The sequence below is a fragment of the Camelina sativa genome, chromosome 11, assembly GCF_030686135.1.
Source record: "Camelina sativa cultivar CO46 ecotype springtype chromosome 11, ASM3068613v1".
NCBI classification, from domain to species: Eukaryota; Viridiplantae; Streptophyta; class Magnoliopsida; order Brassicales; family Brassicaceae; genus Camelina; species Camelina sativa.
This window is the reverse complement of record NC_141890.1, coordinates 41,099,781-41,114,232: the sequence shown is the minus strand read 5'-3', so window position 1 is coordinate 41,114,232 and position 14,452 is coordinate 41,099,781. Positions and strand designations below refer to the sequence as shown.

At 34.3% G+C, this 14,452-nt stretch overlaps 2 protein-coding genes and 1 non-coding gene across 4 annotated transcripts; 1 reads left to right on the top strand and 2 right to left on the bottom strand.

Moving 5' to 3' along the window:
- Positions 1–1,747: 1,747 nt before the first annotated feature.
- Positions 1,748–7,020, top strand: LOC104725609 (respiratory burst oxidase homolog protein C-like). Its single transcript, XM_010444284.2, has 10 exons — positions 1,748–2,552; positions 2,644–2,800; positions 2,876–2,924; positions 3,020–3,133; positions 3,212–3,643; positions 3,725–4,326; positions 4,406–4,508; positions 4,598–4,671; positions 6,004–6,527; positions 6,629–7,020. The coding sequence occupies exons 1-10, from the start codon at positions 1,976–1,978 to the stop codon at positions 6,736–6,738; spliced, it is 2,742 nt and encodes a 913-aa protein (XP_010442586.1). The 5' UTR covers positions 1,748–1,975; the 3' UTR covers positions 6,739–7,020.
- Positions 7,021–8,205: 1,185 nt separating this feature from the next.
- Positions 8,206–8,287, bottom strand: TRNAS-AGA (transfer RNA serine (anticodon AGA)). Its single transcript has one exon. It is a non-coding gene; the product is annotated as a tRNA-Ser (tRNA).
- A 405-nt stretch (positions 8,288–8,692) lies between these two features.
- LOC104725608 (calcium-dependent mitochondrial ATP-magnesium/phosphate carrier protein 2) lies at positions 8,693–11,578 on the bottom strand. 2 transcript variants are annotated; one of them, XM_010444282.3, is made up of 5 exons: positions 10,651–11,578; positions 9,975–10,211; positions 9,320–9,871; positions 9,141–9,231; positions 8,693–9,024 (listed from the first exon to the last, which is right to left on the bottom strand). In XM_010444282.3, exons 1-5 carry the CDS (start codon positions 11,108–11,110, stop codon positions 8,847–8,849), a joined length of 1,518 nt encoding a protein of 505 aa, XP_010442584.1. In that variant the 5' UTR covers positions 11,111–11,578; the 3' UTR covers positions 8,693–8,846. The 2 variants fall into 2 exon arrangements, with proteins under 2 accessions (XP_010442584.1, XP_087331097.1); XM_087474971.1 differs by having other exon boundaries at positions 9,975–10,225; positions 10,651–11,488.
- Between the last annotated feature and the right edge of the window lie 2,874 nt (positions 11,579–14,452).

Below are 14,452 nucleotides of genomic sequence, written 5' to 3'. Positions count from 1 at the left end.
AAAATTAGAGTTTAAATTGACCAATGCGCTTACAAAAGTATAACTGTATAAGTTTAATTTAATATGACAAAACAATAAAGTTGTAATTAGAAAACATTACAACAGCCTTAGTCATTGATAATTGATGTAATAATATTTCATTCATTATTTTAAACAAAAAATAATTAACATAGTATTCATCTATCTGAAACTAATACATCCAAATATAGTATATTTTGGCAATTTTATGCAAATCATGTAACACTAATACCAAAAACATAAAATAGTTAAATTGGATTACTATTAAATTGAATTTGTTGTTTTGAGCATAAAATTATATGTTTATCTTTAATTTATGGTTTAATTTGCTCAATTTTTCTTTTGATTTTTATGCTTGATTTATATGGACTAATAAAGTGAAAAATATCGTAATACTGATAATGATAAAATTTTGTACAATACTGAAAATGGAAGTTGTTGTTGAAGAAATAAATTAATTGTGGTGATACTATTGTGGATTAAATGGGAATGAAATCTTATCTATATATAGTGAACATTTTTTTAATTAAGTATTAACATGGTTGGAGACGTTTTAGAGTAAAATAAGAGTTTTTGGATCATTTTGCTTTGCATAATTGAAGATGCATGATCGCCTAAAATCTTCAGAAGTTTGGCCTCCAATGAAAAAATTGCTATTGTTATATCTTTCTTAAATTTTGACACAAAATAGAGGAATATATTTTCTTTCATTTCCAGGTGATTGGAAGAAAATCTAACGGTGTGATTAAAATTTAAAGCCAATGACGAGTCAAGCTGCCTTGCCAATGGAATACTTGGGATGAGTACTTACCAATCGGTCCTAAAGTCAAAACGCGATTTTGAAAACCAAAACAACCATAATGTATTCACTATATAATTCTTAGATTCGACTTTTTAGACTTAGGTAAACCAATCAGTTCAGCCTTACTTAACAGAATTAGTACCGATAATTAAAATAAAATAAAAAGAGCTCAAGGTTTTTAGCTATAATATGGAACTGAACCGAAGTACCAAAATTCGAATGAATGAAAGACTTAGATCAACCAGTTATATAATATAGCCGGTCATCAATTAGAAGCAGGCAAAATGGGATGAACTGCGATTGGTCCAAACCTTCGACCAGCTCCTTCTTGCATTCAGCTATAATATAGGTGTTCTCATGAAATTATTCATCTCTAAGACATGGTTGTATTAATGAAACACATGTTTGAACTTTTCGTTGCTAAAAATTCACAGCTATGGTTTTGAATGTATCGATACTATGTGTATGATCCATCCAGATTTAGTTATAAAAATGAGAATGGATCCTCCATGTTTCTTTGGGCTAGTCTTTTCTTTTAAAATGCAATTTGTTTTTTTTGTTTTTGAATTATTTTCAGATGGTCAAAACCAAATATAATAGTTACATAATTCTTTTAGACTTCCAACTTTATAATTTTCTTTTAAACAAGTTCCAAAAACATTCATTCGATATGGACTTGTTAAAAACCCGTGGACTATTGTTTTATTTCTTAACTCAACTTTGTTATATATAAATATACTTTGTTTTTATTAAATGTATTGCATTACGAATGCACGTTACACCCCAATCAATCATTTTGTTTTTTTTATTTTTGTAATGTTTTTCCATCACAGATGACAAATTTGGTGGGGCAACTCCGACCACGTCTCTCTTCTCTCAGTCCTCCTCCACTATGTATATAAATCCGCATTTTCTCATTCTCTTCTCAAATTACTTAACTTTTTCTCTGAGAAGCTTTCAACGAGTTTTCCCGGAAAATATTTCTCTCATTTTTCTCGGGAAAATGTTTCTGTCTACGTTAATACGTTTACAACATTTCCTCTAAATTAAAGAGAGAGAGAGATTTCCATAAATCTTCAGAGAACAAAATTCATCATTGTGTTCAGTTTCTTGTTTGATATTTTTTTTTTCTCAAGGTAGAAAGTGTTTAAAAGAATGCAGAGAGTGAGCTTTGAAGTATCAGGAGGAGGATATTACTCCGATGCAGAATCCGGAAACAGCGGTCCGATGAGCGGCGGTGGTCAACTACCACCGATCTATAAAAAACCAGCGACTAATACTAACTCAAGATTCGCGGCGGAGAACAGTCAGAGAACACGTACGGCACCATACGTGGACCTCACGGTAGATGTACAAGACGACAGAGTCTCTGTACACAGTTTGAAAATGGAAGGTGGATCTAGCGTTGAAGAGAGTCCCGAGCTCACGTTGCTTAAACGTAACCGTCTCGAGAAGAAAACGACGGTTGTGAAACGTTTAGCCTCTGTTTCTCACGAGCTTAAACGTTTGACGTCTGTCTCTGGTGGTGGCGGTGGTGGTGGTGGTAGAAAGCCACCTCGTCCGGCTAAGTTAGACCGGACTAAATCCGCCGCGGCTCAAGCGTTGAAAGGGCTTAAGTTTATTAGTAAGACCGATGGTGGCGCGGGTTGGTCTGCCGTGGAGAAGCGGTTTAATCAGATCACCGCGACTACCGGTGGACTACTTCTTCGTACAAAGTTCGGAGAATGCATAGGTAAAAGACTTAAGACTGATCCAAGCATTGAAAATTGTTATTAGCCTTTTTTGAGATTTGATTTTGAATGTTTGTTTTGATAATGTTGTAGGGATGACTTCGAAGGATTTTGCGTTGGAACTGTTTGATGCATTGGCGAGACGAAGGAATATAACAGGAGAAGTGATTGATGGTGATCAACTTAAGGAGTTTTGGGAACAGATTAATGATCAAAGCTTCGATTCTCGTCTTAAAACATTCTTTGACATGTACTGTTTCCGATTCTTTTGTTTCTTTTAGTTTCTGTTCTCTGGAATGTGAATCTGAAAGTGTTGACAATGCAGGGTGGATAAAGATGCTGATGGTAGACTTACTGAAGACGAAGTTAGAGAGGTATAATATAGAGTTACCTCTCCTCTGTTTTCACTGTTAACTCTGTTTCTTGTCTTGTTGGCTCTGCTTCAATCTTAACTCTATGTGTTCCACAGATTATAAGTCTTAGTGCTTCTGCGAATAATCTATCTACAATCCAGAAGAGAGCAGATGAATATGCAGCATTGATCATGGAAGAGCTAGATCCAGACAATATAGGATACATCATGGTAAGTGATAAGCTTGATTTGACTATATTATGATTTATGGGTGGAGTTTGAAGTAGTTTATGGTGAATCTTGAAACAGTTGGAGAGTCTTGAGACTCTGCTTTTGCAAGCGGCGACACAGTCTGTGATAACGAGTACTGGGGAGAGAAAGAATCTGAGTCATATGATGAGTCAGAGGCTTAAGCCTACGTTTAACCGCAACCCGTTGAAGCGATGGTACCGTGGTCTTAGATTCTTTGTGTTAGACAACTGGCAAAGATGTTGGGTTATTGCGTTATGGTTCACTGTTATGGCTATCCTCTTCATCTACAAATATATACAATACCAGCATAGCCATGTCTATCCAGTGATGGGGATTTGTGTTTGCGTAGCTAAAGGTGCGGCAGAAACAGTTAAGCTGAACATGGCTTTGATTCTCTTACCTGTTTGCAGAAACACCATCACATGGCTTAGGAATAAGACCAGGTTGGGTGTTGTTGTCCCATTTGATGACAACCTCAACTTCCACAAGGTAAACAAACATTCCTGAATTAAAACCTTTTCTGTTTTGAATTTCTTATAATAATAAAACCAATGCTTAAATCTTTTTAAGGTTATAGCGGTGGGAATTATAATTGGAGTAACGTTGCATGCTGGGGCACATTTGGGGTGTGACTTCCCACGGCTACTGGAAGCATCTCCAGATGCATATAGGCCTTTAAGAGAGTTTTTTGGGGATGAGCAACCAAAGAGCTACTGGCATTTTGTAAACTCTATTGAAGGTATAACAGGACTTGTGATGGTTCTGTTAATGGCAATTGCTTTCACACTAGCTACGCCTTGGTTCAGAAGAGGGAAGCTAAACTATCTTCCAGGACCATTAAAGAAACTAGCTAGCTTCAATGCCTTCTGGTACACTCATCATTTGTTCGTCATAGTCTACATTCTTCTTGTTGCTCATGGATACTACTTATATCTCACAAGAGACTGGCACAACAAAACGACCTGGATGTATTTGGTGGTACCAGTGGTTCTATATGCGTGTGAAAGGTTGATAAGAGCGTTCAGGTCGAGCATCAAGGCCGTGACTATTAGGAAAGTAGCAGTTTATCCAGGAAACGTATTGGCAATACACTTGTCAAGGCCTCAAAACTTCAAATACAAGAGTGGTCAATATATGTTTGTTAACTGTGCTGCTGTATCTCCATTTGAATGGTACTTACCAAACCAAACTTCATATTTCTTTGCAATGCTATCTTGTATATGTGTCTAATAAGTGTTTGATTCGATGCAGGCATCCATTTTCAATCACCGCTGCACCACAAGATGACTACCTAAGTGTTCACATTAGAGTTCTTGGGGATTGGACAAGGGCACTCAAAGGAGTCTTCTCTGAGGTTGTTATTACTATAAAGTCTCTAACTAACCAATCTTTTTGAATTTAAAGAGTTTGTTATGAATGGTTTGGTTTGTGTGTTGTTCTCAGGTGTGTAAGCCACCTCCAGCAGGAGTTAGTGGTCTACTCAGAGCCGACATGATGCACGGTGCAAACAATCCCGAGTAAGTAATAATCTCAACCACTATATCTTGAAAAATGTGATCCCATGCGTCGTTATCATAATCCTACACGTAAATGACTAAATCATGCTAGAGAGAGGTTAGGCTCTAGAAGGTTTTTTTGAGAGGATGAATCATGAATCGTGAATACGTGATATCCACTTAGGAAAAGCATTGTTGAAGTATTTGTGTTTAAAAGGGGTAACAAATTCAAACAATGTACCTAATTCATTAAAATAAGTGGTGGGAGACCTCAACTAGAATAAAAACCATGTACCTAACCAAAATATCACTATTTTATCTTTAGGTGATTGAGACGCATTATTTGGTTATATCATGCAAGCACGATGTGCTTTTTGCTTACCCATGTGGTTTTTGTGACCGTGTAAATCTTTGTGTTGCAATATCTTACTATTTCTCAACCTTTTCCTTAAAAACAAATTGTGCTAGGTCAACATTCTACATTTGTTTTATAAATATTTCGCATCACGTCAATTATATTGCCGATATGGTTTATTTTCTTTATGTCTTTATCAAGTTCCTTTTTAATTTTATCAAAGAAAAATATTAAAGATGATGCTGACTTTTTAAATGGTCTACGTAGTTTCCTATATTGGTTTTGGGGGCACATCACACATGTTTTCATGTAGATATGTACAGATCCAGGTGTACGAATATACTTGCATAAATACTCTTAGTTAGTTTTGGTTCTAAGTGTTCACATGCTCGTTTTAATATGCTTGGTTAGGCATGATTATTCTATTTAGTTTTGGTTTTGAGTGTCACATGCCAAAATAATTTGTTTGGATAAGCATATGATTACTGTTCTATTCATTTAAGAATTCCAGTTTGAAACTTTTCTTTTTGTTTTTAAGTGTTTTCTTTTGGTGCTACGAAATTTTCGTATATAGTTGGAGTGTACGAAAAAGAAAAGTCACAAGAGGAGATGAACATGGCATTAACTAGAAAGATCTAATATTGTGCCGTACGTAATTTAAAATTGTCAAATACATTATTTGATCCAACTAACGTCGAATATGATATATTGGATTTCTAAGATGTTGATGTGAAAGTCTGAAAGACAATTGTAAAACTTAAAACCAAAAAACTTATATTTAGAGTTTTTACATATTATTTGGCTAAGACCAGATTTTTTTATTTTATTTCTTTATATATAGAGAGAACTAATTAAACATTTTCTTTCCAACTAATTAGTCGTCGCTTTTTTATTTATTTATATTGGCCTATTGGGTGTGCTATCTACGTTAGTCTCTTGTTGAGCAATATATCATAGAATTGTGACATTTTCTAATAGCAATGACTTTGCATGCACAGCTTCCCGAAAGTCTTGATCGATGGTCCTTACGGTGCACCAGCACAAGACTACAAGAAGTATGAGGTGGTTCTACTGGTTGGTCTTGGGATTGGAGCCACCCCGATGATCAGTATCGTCAAAGACATTGTCAACAACATCAAAGCCAAGGAACAAGCCCAACTTAACCGAATGGAGAACGGAACAAGCGAACCACAACGTAACAAGAAAGAGAGTTTCAGGACGCGTAGAGCCTACTTCTACTGGGTTACGCGTGAGCAAGGCTCTTTTGATTGGTTCAAGAACATAATGAACGAAGTGGCGGAACGAGATACCAACCGTGTAATCGAGTTGCATAATTATTGTACAAGTGTCTATGAAGAAGGAGACGCTCGTTCCGCACTTATACATATGCTTCAATCACTAAACCATGCAAAGAACGGCGTCGACATTGTCTCTGGAACAAGAGTTATGTCCCATTTTGCTAAACCTAATTGGAGAAATGTTTACAAACGGATAGCCATGGATCATCCTAACACTAAAGTTGGTAAGTTCACATCTTCATAGAATCTTGATTTGGTAGGAGTATAATAAGTAGAGATGATACATATTATGCGACATGATAATTAAAAAAAAACAAATGTACAGGAGTGTTCTACTGTGGAGCACCAGCATTGACAAAGGAGCTAAGGCATTTAGCTTTAGATTTCACCCACAAGACAAGCACCAGATTCTCCTTCCACAAAGAGAATTTCTAAAGGAGACACAGAGTTTATAAAGGAGAGACAGAGTTAAAAGGCATATAAACAAGAAAGAAAAGAAAGAAGCATGAGTTATATATGTTTCTCGTCATTTCACTTCCCTTGCTATTTTAAAAGAATTAATATTTGTGTAGATATATATACTCTCTTGACTGTAGATTTCTATTTATGTTTTTAAGCTTTTTGATCGTATGTTTAAATTGTTTTGTTATCTTTGGAAAGTGTATTAACGTTAATTATATTGAAACAGTGATGCAAAAAGAAGCAAAGGTTTTAAAAGGGACGATATTTTATAGACTTATAGGAGTGTTGAGAGTTAAGTTCAAAGGCTCAAACTTTTGTTGTGTATTTGTCATCACTTAACCCTAGAACTTTTGTAAATCTTATTCACGTTTTTGTAAATTTAGAGTAACTCGAGAATTGAAAGAGATAGATCTTGCCAATGAAATAATGAGAAGTAAAAACAAAAAGTAGTTTTTTAAGCCTTAAACAGTGAAACTTTTTGAAGTTTAATAGTATATGTTTCTCCATGCAGTGTTAGTACTATGTGACACTAAAAGTGTAATTCTTTTAAAACATATCGTGTTCATAAACAAGGCCGTTTGGATTTATATTAATTAAATCCTTCAGTTGAACGTACGTAGTTGTTGTTCTCAAACCAAAACAAAATATATATGCAATTATGATCAGTAGTGATGTTTAAACGGGCAGGATGTCCGCGGGCCTAAACGGGTCAGTTTTAAAAATTTAAGTCTGTGACCCGTTTAATAACATTACAAAAAAAAACTTAACTGAATGCATTTTTTTGGATCCGCAAACGTAACGGATATGCCCAAAATTAAACGGGTAGCCCGTTTAATTCTCAAAAAGTAGTCGAAAGGAAGCAGTCTTTTTTTTCTTACATCTGTCTTTTTCTTCTTCATTTTTTTTTTATATCTCTAATAAACCCTAGATCCACAATTTTGAAGCCCCAGGATTCGGATTCTCATTTGATTCCTTCTCAAAATCTGATTAAGCGTTGATTAAGGTTTAAAGTAAATTCAAAATGTTCAATTTCGCTGTCTCTAGTCACTGATCATTGATCAGTCTCATAATGTATATATTGTGAGTTTTTAATATATTTTTGATGAAGAAATGTAATAATAATTTATATTAGAACTAGGTACTGACTGCGCTTTCTACCAAAAGAAAAAATTGGTATTGATCAGTGCTAATACACATGCTATGATAATTTTTAAAAATCAATTATAAATAATTGTAGGAGAAAGCAGAATATGAAATTTTTTGCTATACATTTTTAAACTTTTTTTGTAATTCACATATGTTACGTTTTTTTAAGATATGACTAGTGACTGCTACTATGCTCGGTCAACGTAATGCAAGAGCACACTTAAAAGTCAAAAATATTCTTCATTTTGCAATTCACATATTTTAAAGAGCACAAAAGTAAAATAAAGAAAAAAGCGTGAACGGCAGGATTCGAACCTGCGCGGGCAAAGCCCACATGATTTCTAGTCATGCCCGATAACCACTCCGGCACGTCCACTTCGATGCCACTAAATCATACGAAATTTATTTATTAGTTCAAATCAATTTACTACACTGTATCGTTTTCCAAGCTTTTCTCATTTATTTTGGTGTTTCCCAAAACTATTTCTTGAATACTATTCTCATTTTTCTTGATGATCTTTAATTCTTTATATAGAGTCGAAACCAAACCAGAACGAGAAGATGGTCTATTCAGTAAAGTAATTCAACACAAAAAATGACAAGACGCTACCTAACTTGCTTTCACTCTCCACTAAACCAAAATATATCCCAAGACAAGAACCTCTATTATTATTTTGCCTTATTGATCACAATTGGAACCATCAAAACAAAAGTCAAGAAGGAGCACTACAATTTTCTCATCTCTAAAGTAAAGAGAGCTTTCTACACTTGACATTAAAAGTTTGGGGGGGGAAACAAGAATATTATAGTAGTATTTATCTCATACAAATGATGTTTAGAAGAATTTATGTATGTTAAAAATAACCTAGTTTTTATAGGTTCTCCTTTATTATTCCCACTCTTTCGTCAATATCAAAATCAAGTGAAGCCACTAATCAATCAAGTTCTAGACTCTTTTTCATAGCTTCGTAAACCATATATGTAATGCTGGCAGCAGGAACAACCTTTAGAAGGTTCGGTAGAAGCCCTTTGTAGAGTGCTTTGTAACCTTCTTCACTTATTGTCCTCCTGAATACTCCAGACATCGAGGTCCTTTCCCGTTCTGCTTGCATTCTGTGTCACAGTAACATGTATGTCATATTCCCACAAGAACTGATATATGCTTGTGTATGGAGTTTGTGTTTGAAGAGAGAGAGAGAGAAGGATACGCATATAGGCCATGGAATTACCTTGTTCTCACGACCTGCAAAGGATAAACACAGGTTGCTCCAAGAGCTCCTGAGATTGTTCCGCATCCAAGTTGCACAAGCGGACCTGGTTCTGAAGACCAAACCCGAGACCAGTTTTATGAGTCTACGTTCAAGCAGATTTAGACAGAACAAAAAGATAGAGAAACTAAGAGATTTACCGGCGTCCTGAAGAATATATGTCCGGGACAAGTCCTTTAATTTCTCATATGCAGCAAGGTCGATACCCGCATAAGGAATAATCCCAAGAAGAGAAGGGAAAAGACCTTTGTAAAAGGCGCGTGGACCCTCATGAACCAATATGTCTTTGGTGAGTGTTCCAAGCTTAGGAACAACAACACCAGCTTGGCTCGTGCAAGTCTGCAACCGAGTTTTCACAAGATCCAAAGGGTATATAGAGGCTTGAGCCACTGCACCAGCCATACCTCCAGCAAAAAGCCTAGCGGTTGTGCCTATATCCGCTTTGTCTTCACCCATGTTTTCACCAATAGCGTTTTTGAAAAGCTCATATGCATAGAACTTGATGGCACTCTCTGGTGCTACCTTCACAATATTCAACCCATTACCTCTGAAAAACCCGCGAACCCCGTCCTGTTTCCATATCATCTTTATGGCTTCTCGGATTTTAGCATCAGTTTTCTGAATTTGCAATAGAACTTTTAAGCGATCTAGAGGTGCAGTTGCCGTCCTAGATGCTGCACCGGCTATGCCACCTGCGACAGTACTATTTCATTGTCAAAAAAAACTTCAAAACCAAATCTTTTTTACGTTGTTCAGAGAAAATAAGCTCCTAACAATCAAGGAAAGGAAGTACACCTGCGATGAAATAGTTGCTCCTCTTTACGTGTTTGCTAATGCCTTGTGGAATAACAGCTTGTTCTCCAATATCAACAAGGCATACTCTTTCCCAATGGTGGTATATATTTTCAATGGTAGCTTCATGTGGGTACAGCAAAAGAAAATCCCTCCATTCTTCAAACATAATGATTCCATCATTGTCCTTATCAACATGTTCCACAAAACGAGCTAACTCCTCATCATTTATCTCAATCCCTGCAAAATAGAAACTGTTGTGGCTTATAGGACGAAAACAGAGCATAAACACAAAAGCGGTGGTCAATAGTTTCAATATCTACGCATAGAACTGAGACAGGATCTGAGCTAATAGATGTATATTAACAAGCCTTATTCTTAAATGCACAGAAATGAGGTAGTTAACTATGGTACACCAAATGAAACCAATACACATCCGTAGGAAGTTTTCATAAGTACAACAATACTCAAACTTCATAGATACACAAAAAGAACCAAAAACTATAAACAAATTCTGATTTACATAACCACTCAGATTCACAAGAGTCTCATCTTAACTAATGATCCATACATACATATAAACTAGCACAACCTTATCAACCTACAATGATCTAACTCAAAGCAGATCATCAGCTTAACATACAATGATACTCAGAGCATAAAGAATCTGTAACTATACCGGCCTTAACGAGCGAGTCCCAGAGACCCTCAGGAGAAATGCAACCATTATGCTCAACATCAATAGCTTGAAATATTCTGTACAGCTCAAGCTCCTTATCATCCATATATCTACGAAACTCATTATAATCAACACGCCCGTCTCTGTTCGCATCACAAACCCTAAACAACTCCTTAGCGTATTTATATCCACTCGGGATTTGAAGCGCACACAACCCTTTCTCGATTTGAGCACATTCCAAGTAACCAACATTCTCAGAATCAAAGAAATTGAACAAGCTCCTGATTCGCAAATCACGCTCCTCCCTCGTCTCGCGGAGAGCTAAGAGAACATGATCCATTGAAACCGGTCCGGGTTTCTTAACCGGGTTACAACATGATCCCTGTTTCGATTTCGTCGCTTCCATTTTCTTCGTCGGTAAACCAACATGCTCCACGCCGTGAGTCGTCGTCGTCGACATGATCAAAACGAATCAGAATTGAAAAAAGATCAGATTTTTCGTTTCTGGGTTTGTGATCACATCATCGTCTTGTTCAGATCTGCAATGAATCTACCAAACCGCTCACCATTTACAAAACCCGTAACGTTAGAGAGAGAATCTCAAATCCGTTATTCGAGTGAAGAGAGATGAATCGAATACAAAAGATTGAAGAAGGATAAGAAAGGATCTAAATTTGAAGAAGGGATTGAGAATTTGTGCTGATGATACAGGTGAAGCTAAAGGTAGAAGAAGAAGGAAGAAGAAGAAGGGGCCAATCTCTTCAATGGTGCGGAGTTGAGATTCTCATGGGATATTCTTCATTTATTATGTGAATACGATTTATTATTATTATTATTTGATTTATAACTTTGTATAGACAATTAGCATACACTATATATTAATATGTGCTTAAAAAAAATCAAAAATCACCTTTATTCGTTCGTATTCATAGTATATTATTTTTCTGAAAGGTTTATCTTTTTGGTGATTGTTGACACTTGACAGGTCCAAAGAGGGACTAGATTTTTCTTGACACACCACCCGGAGCATGCATAAATTGAGGTGATGATGGGTCCAAATTTGAAAAAGTTTTAGTGTTCAATATCACATGTTTAAAATAATGTTACTCATTGGGGCATAATAAGATGTGCTTTGGTATAATTATGAAACATTGAAAAAGCAATTCTTTTAAGAGATTAAGCTAGGTCGGAAGTTTAAGTGATTTAAGTTGGAATGAGGTGTTTAATTTTTTTAAAGAGTTTTTATAAGTTGTACTAGAGATGGTTTTAGTATTTTCTAGACTTTTTGAGGCAAAATATATGAAAATAAGCTTCTATTCTATAAGTCCCAACATATTTTAGAATATGAAAAAACGTAAGTTTTTTCAACTATATGATGATGATACTCTATACTCGATATTATAGGGTTGTACATTAAAAACCACATTCCATATTCAATATATATATATATATATATATTTAATGCTTTTACCGCAGTTTTTACCATTTAAATCTATTTTGTAAAGTTTGAGTATTTAATATCATTGCATTAAATTAATCTATATTAATATTTTTGAATTACATTTTGGTTTATGCCTTTTTAAATAATATTTCAACTTAATTAACTCCTACAGATTTTCCTAAAATAAACAGTTCTACTTAACTCAAATTAATCTATATATACATTTTTGAAGTACATTTTGGGTTATTTATTTACAAAGTTATTTACCCCTATAGTATTTATTTACAAAGTTATTTACAAAGTTAATCCCTATAGTATTTATTTACAAAGTTATTTACAAAGTTAATCCCTATAGTATTTATTTACAAAGTTAATCCCTAAAAATTTTGGTTACTAAATATACCAAAATTTGCAATTGTAGATCTTCATTTATTTTATTTTCTTTTGTCACCAACTTGGATCTTCATTAAACGATATATTTTCTTATATTTCGATGATATATAAATATATATATATATATATATATATATATATTTATGAATAGTTAATCTCTTTTGGTAAGATTTTTCTGGAAAAAAAGGAAAATGATATTAACAAGTGAATCGGATTGATTTAATAATTTATTACGCAGAGAATTCTAAATTTTGTATCTTCACTTAATTGTATCTTCCCTTATATTTAGATGACAGTTATGTCAATATGTTTAATTGAGATTTCTCTGGAAAAAAAAGTTAAACTAGATTAACTAAACTAACATAAAAATCGGGAATGATATACTATAGCTTCAAGGATATTTTCTTCGATTATACAATTGGTAATATACACTCACACTCATAACTACTAGCATATTTCATTTACTAATTTCTAAATTATATTCAAACTTTTCCAAAATTTTAATATGTCGAAGATACTTTTTACGTGCTCTTCACGATTTTCGATAACTGATCAAGGAAAACCCTAAACACTACAATCTTCTCAAATAATGAAATAACTATAAATAGTCTAACTCGCATCATATAAGGTTTTTCCCGTTACCTCCCGTAAACGTTACGTTTGTGGATGGTAGCGGTTGCTAGCGATTAAACCTAATCACACAAACCGCTCCCAATCGCTCATAATTGTTCCCAATAGCTTCAAACTACTGAATTTCAAAAGCTGCTTCCCGCAAGCGTTTGCGGTTGTGGGTGATTGCGGTTGGAATTTTTTTTTTTTTTGTAAAAAAACTTGAAAGAAATCAATGATAATGAAATTTTTTTTTGTTATATCTTCTATCTAACTAATTTACTCATTAAAGATGGGAGAAAATGAAGTACGGATACGATTGCAGAGATTATAAAATAAACAATTAAAACAAAATAATATTCCAATTAACAATAAGCCGGAAAACTTGTTGTAAATTTAATGGCACATCGCACATAAGTTCAAAAAAATCTAAATAAATATAATAATTCATCAGAAATTTAAGAAAATAAGATTATTTGTGAAAAATATTGAAACAAATCACCAATGACTCTTCTCAACTCTCACTTGACCATTCCTACCGATGCAACTACTGACCCACGATCTAAGAGAAAAGAGACAAGATTTACGATCTAAAGCATATGTTTTGTTATTTATCAAATTACTTGATTAAATTTTTGGTGAAAAGCCAAATGCATAAAAGAATAAGTATTTCAATATGAAATTTATTTGTTTTTTGAATAATTATTTTAGTATTTTTTAATAAATTTTAATTATAAATCAAGTTTTATAAAAATTTTGGTGTTTTTAAATATTTATATATTATATATCACATTTATTATGTTCCAACCGCTATTGCACCCGCTGGTCAACCAGTCGTAAATATCCCACAGACGCACCAATTTTAAACCGTTAAACCAGTCGTTTAAAACGTTTAATAACGCTTGAAACCGCAATCGTCCGCTTCCGCAATCTCCCGCAACCGCAACCGCAACCGCAGCGTTTGAATCAGTCAGGCCCTTCACCAAACACAATAAACTGTTTCTCTATAGCAAAAGCAAACAAATTAAATTACTCCAATGGCTACTACATTTGTCTTTCTAATAGATATGATGTTCAGTTTGGCTGCAAAAAAGGTTTTCTTTTCTTTCCTATTTCTTCTTATTTCCTGTAACCTTGTCATACTATTACTTCTCATATTTACATTTTGTCGTCGTCTCTAATGTTGTTTGTTTATAATTTTTTTACTTTAGAGTGTGAAGATCCATACTTATGAGTGATGATCTAAAACATGTTGACTGGTAGGTATATTTGATCAAAAACTGTAACAGTGCAGATCTATATTACTATTTACTAGCCAAATTATCGTTTACAATTAAAAATATAATTTTTTATTTCTAG

What these genes read in the sequence shown, in the direction of transcription:
- LOC104725609 (XM_010444284.2), top strand. Translation starts at nt 1,976, where the DNA reads ATGCAGAGAGTGAGCTTTGAAGTATCAGGAGGAGGATATTACTCCGAT. An exon ending in ACAACCTCAACTTCCACAAG is followed by an intron (nt 3,644 to 3,724) that starts GTAAACAAACAT and finishes AATCTTTTTAAG; the next exon opens with GTTATAGCGGTGGGAATTAT. An exon ending in GCTGTATCTCCATTTGAATG is followed by an intron (nt 4,327 to 4,405) that starts GTACTTACCAAA and finishes GATTCGATGCAG; the next exon opens with GCATCCATTTTCAATCACCG.
- LOC104725608 (XM_010444282.3), bottom strand. Translation starts at nt 11,110, where the DNA reads ATGTCGACGACGACGACTCACGGCGTGGAGCATGTTGGTTTACCGACG. An exon ending in GGACTCGCTCGTTAAGGCCG is followed by an intron (nt 10,212 to 10,650) that starts GTATAGTTACAG and finishes TCTATTTTGCAG; the next exon opens with GGATTGAGATAAATGATGAG. An exon ending in GAGCAACTATTTCATCGCAG is followed by an intron (nt 9,872 to 9,974) that starts GTGTACTTCCTT and finishes GTACTGTCGCAG; the next exon opens with GTGGCATAGCCGGTGCAGCA.